This window comes from Orycteropus afer, unplaced genomic scaffold, assembly GCF_000298275.1.
Source record: "Orycteropus afer afer isolate SDZICR_OR568_19922 unplaced genomic scaffold, OryAfe1.0 scaffold00644, whole genome shotgun sequence".
Lineage (NCBI taxonomy): Eukaryota > Metazoa > Chordata > Mammalia > Tubulidentata > Orycteropodidae > Orycteropus > Orycteropus afer.
In genome coordinates, this window is record NW_006922231.1 from 973353 (window position 1) to 974580 (window position 1228).

Genomic DNA, 1228 nt, shown 5'->3' on the forward strand with positions numbered 1-1228 from the left:
AGCCTTAATATGTACTGGGTACTCACAGTATGGAAATACCCTGTAACTGTGGATACTTGATTGGTTTTGTCAATAAAAGTCATGCAGCCATAGGCTAATTCAGTTATGGCAGATTACTATGTAATTGGATTTAGAAAATGCAAAGTAATTACCATACAAATGGCACTTACCCAGGGGGAAAATGGCCACATGTACTCTCCAGTTGACCTGTCATTCTCTTAATTGAAGAATCAGCCTGTACCAGATTCTGTCAGTAAGGAAAGACTGACATTAAAGTGGCTGCTCTGCAGGCTTCCTTATTTACATCTTTTGAAATAATGGCATTCTTTTCTTGACCTAGTTTGCATAATAAATAGAGATGTCAGTAAATTTAGTACTTTGTTTTCTTTGTTATCCCCAGGTTCTAATCTATACTTGTACACTTATTCTTACCCTTAACTCCTTAAGTTTTATATTTTTAAAATGAATTTACCTTTGTATGCTTAAGACCAAGTACATTCTAATTTTTATACTAGAGTATATACTTACTGACTCAGAATAATTTGAGGGAAGATAATTTAAATAAAATATTTCAATGATAAGTACAATTATTACTTTCAGTAGGAACAGTAACTCAAACTAACAGCTGTTAACTATAAAGTAAGGTCCTGATGGCCCTGTAATAATGGCCAAATTATACTGTTTCTATTTAGAACATCTATGTAGAGAGGTGCTGCTAAGGTGGACTGAAAAATAATTTGAAATAATTTTTTTTAATCTAAATTTTTCTTAACTAAAGTTGCCTTACTGAAAAGGAAAAACGGTAAATTTAGTCTATATAGTAATCATTTATTCAACGTTACTGAAGTTAAAGGTATGAGACCTGGTAAAACCAGATTTTTATTATATGTCAATGAATAGTTGACCAATGTGACCAAATCTAGTTCACCAAAGTCAAAAGGAAGTAAGCCAATCTAATGCATACAGTATACACATGTATATATACACCCAAGTGCACACACAGGCATACTATATACACACACACAAATTATGTTTTCCTCTTAAGTCTGGGTAAACTCTGAACATGTTCTTGTTATAGAATACATCATGTACTAGCTCACATCCGTAAGCTTAGTAATTTTTTACCAAGTGATGTAAGATCTGTTTCCAGATACCTGTTTCTAACTTCTGAAGTAAATAAAATGCTAAGCAGTGGGAGCTTAATGAAATAATATGTAGAATTCAAAAT

The 1228-nt window shown here is 32.2% G+C and overlaps 1 protein-coding gene across 1 annotated transcript in view; it reads left to right on the plus strand.

Annotated features, from left to right (window-relative positions):
* ELAPOR2 (endosome-lysosome associated apoptosis and autophagy regulator family member 2) overlaps window positions 1-1228 on the plus strand; it is a 206033-nt gene that overhangs the window by 151444 nt on the left and 53361 nt on the right. Inside the window, exon 4 of the mRNA XM_007956629.2 lies at window positions 1079-1133. Coding sequence (XP_007954820.2) covers window positions 1079-1133 — 55 coding nt within the window. The remainder of the gene's footprint in view (window positions 1-1078; window positions 1134-1228) is intronic.